This window comes from Arachis ipaensis, chromosome B01, assembly GCF_000816755.2.
Source record: "Arachis ipaensis cultivar K30076 chromosome B01, Araip1.1, whole genome shotgun sequence".
Taxonomy (NCBI): domain Eukaryota; kingdom Viridiplantae; phylum Streptophyta; class Magnoliopsida; order Fabales; family Fabaceae; genus Arachis; species Arachis ipaensis.
In genome coordinates, this window is record NC_029785.2 from 10655669 (window position 1) to 10657645 (window position 1977).

The following is a 1977-nucleotide window of genomic DNA, read 5'->3' on the forward strand; positions in this document are numbered from 1 at the left end:
CCTTACGTACATTAGCAAGAAAAAATCTCCTATCACTTGATCCTTCCTATAGCATAAATAATATCATCTTGCAACGAGAAATAATTTATTGGTTTTTTTATTAATTCGCCACTCTTTTGCAAACTTATTATTAAATTGTTATATTTTTAAACTATTTATTTATATGCTATATTGTTTCTCATATGTTGACATTTCTTTTTTATATCCTATAGAGAATATGTTAAACGAAAAAGCATTTTTAACTCAGAAAATAGTACAATTAACTAATGTTTTGGTGCATGTTGAGTTAAGGACGCTTTTTCGTTTGGCGTCTTTTACATGAGATTTTTTTCAAATCATAAAAAAATATAAAAGAAATTCAAGAATTTTTTTATAATTAAGAGAATAATTAAGAAAATAAATTATGATTCTCAATTTTTTTTTTAGTATTTTTACCTAGGATACAATATTTTTATTGGAATGCTTCTACGAGTCTTGATTGGAGATTGATTGGAGATGTTGAAAACAATCCCAAAATAATGATATGTATTATTTTGTAATATTTCCTAACTTTCTTTCTTTCTTTTCGGTGATCCTAGAAGATGAAAGGTATTTTTTTTTCTCTTAGAAGATATGATTATTAATTATAACTTCAGAAGTGTGTTATTAACCTTATCTTTTCTCAGTTTATCATAGCTATGATCTTCATGCATTGGTATACAGTTGGCATAAATCAATTAGCTGATCTTCAAATAGATAAGGTATGGATTTCTTGGCCTTGTGAAATTTTAGATTTCACAAAGTTTGTTTTAATAGAAATATTTTGTTCGCCAATGAATTCATCACGAAAGTGTGATATTCAAATATGTAGGTGTATAAGTGTTATGAGATTGTTTTATTATAAGTTTTCGAGTCGTAAATTTTATTATAGTTTTAACTGATTTAATAGTTGATTTTTTATATACAGATAATATGATTAAAATTTTGTTAATTTTTTAATTAAATTCTTCCTTGTCAATGAGTTATAATTCAAATAGTATAATCTCTTCATACTCACTTAAGAGGTCACATGTTCGAGTCTTCCTATCTTTAATAAAAAAAAAGGGTAAAGTACTAAATTGGTCCCCTATGTTTGGGCGTAATTCTGTTTTGATCCTTAAGATTTAAAGTGTCCTATTTGAATCCAAAAATGTTTCATTTAGCATCAATTTAGTCCTACAGTGAGGTCAAAGTTAAATAATTAACAAAATATCCTACATAACAACAGTATAAGAACAAAATCGATAATCTGGAGAACATGTACAAGCTCCAGAGGTACAAAATCAACTGTTGATGTATCAATACATTTATTTATTATTTTTCTTATAATATAAATAAAATATTTTCTATAGAACTAAAGAGAATGATAAATAAATGTATTGATACATCAACGGTTGATTTTGTGCCTCTGAAGCTTGTATTTGTTTCCAGATTATCGATTTTGTTCTTGTACTGTTGTTATGCAGGACATTCCGTTAATTATTTAAGTTTGACCTGACTGTGGGACTAAATTGATGCTAAATGAAACTTTTTTGGATTCAAATAGAACACTTTAAACTTTAAGGATTAAAACAAAATTACGCCCAAACATAGGGGATCAATTTAGTACTTTACCCAAAAAAAAATTAAACTCCTCCTTTCTAGTTCTTCAAAATTCAAAGATATTCATTTTATTCTAATTTAACTTACATTTTTTATTTAAATTATATAAAATAAAATATTATTTTAATTCTCAACCTTTGAGTTAAATCTTAATTTAATCCCTAACGTTACAAACATCTTATTTTAAATCCAAAAACTTTCAATGCTTTATCTTTTCCTTCTGTTGACAACTTTTAAAGTTTAAACACATAAGTGAACATATATGTGTCACACTATTTTTACATACACATTTTAGCTTATTAGTTACTTTAATTTGTTTATGATACTTTTCTATATTAATGTTATATGTTTTATTAT

General features: G+C 25.3%; 2 protein-coding genes across 2 annotated transcripts in view; both read left to right on the forward strand.

The window, feature by feature from the left end:
- The window catches only part of LOC107646183 (naringenin 8-dimethylallyltransferase 2, chloroplastic-like), a 2431-nt gene extending 1496 nt beyond the window's left edge, over window positions 1-935 (forward strand). Inside the window, exon 4 of the mRNA XM_021117341.1 lies at window positions 666-935. Within this exon, the coding sequence (XP_020973000.1) occupies window positions 666-920 (255 nt within the window). The 3' untranslated portion in view covers window positions 921-935. The remainder of the gene's footprint in view (window positions 1-665) is intronic.
- Window positions 1-1977, forward strand: part of LOC107624847 (naringenin 8-dimethylallyltransferase 2, chloroplastic) — a 149196-nt gene that overhangs the window by 127622 nt on the left and 19597 nt on the right. The window lies entirely within an intron of this gene.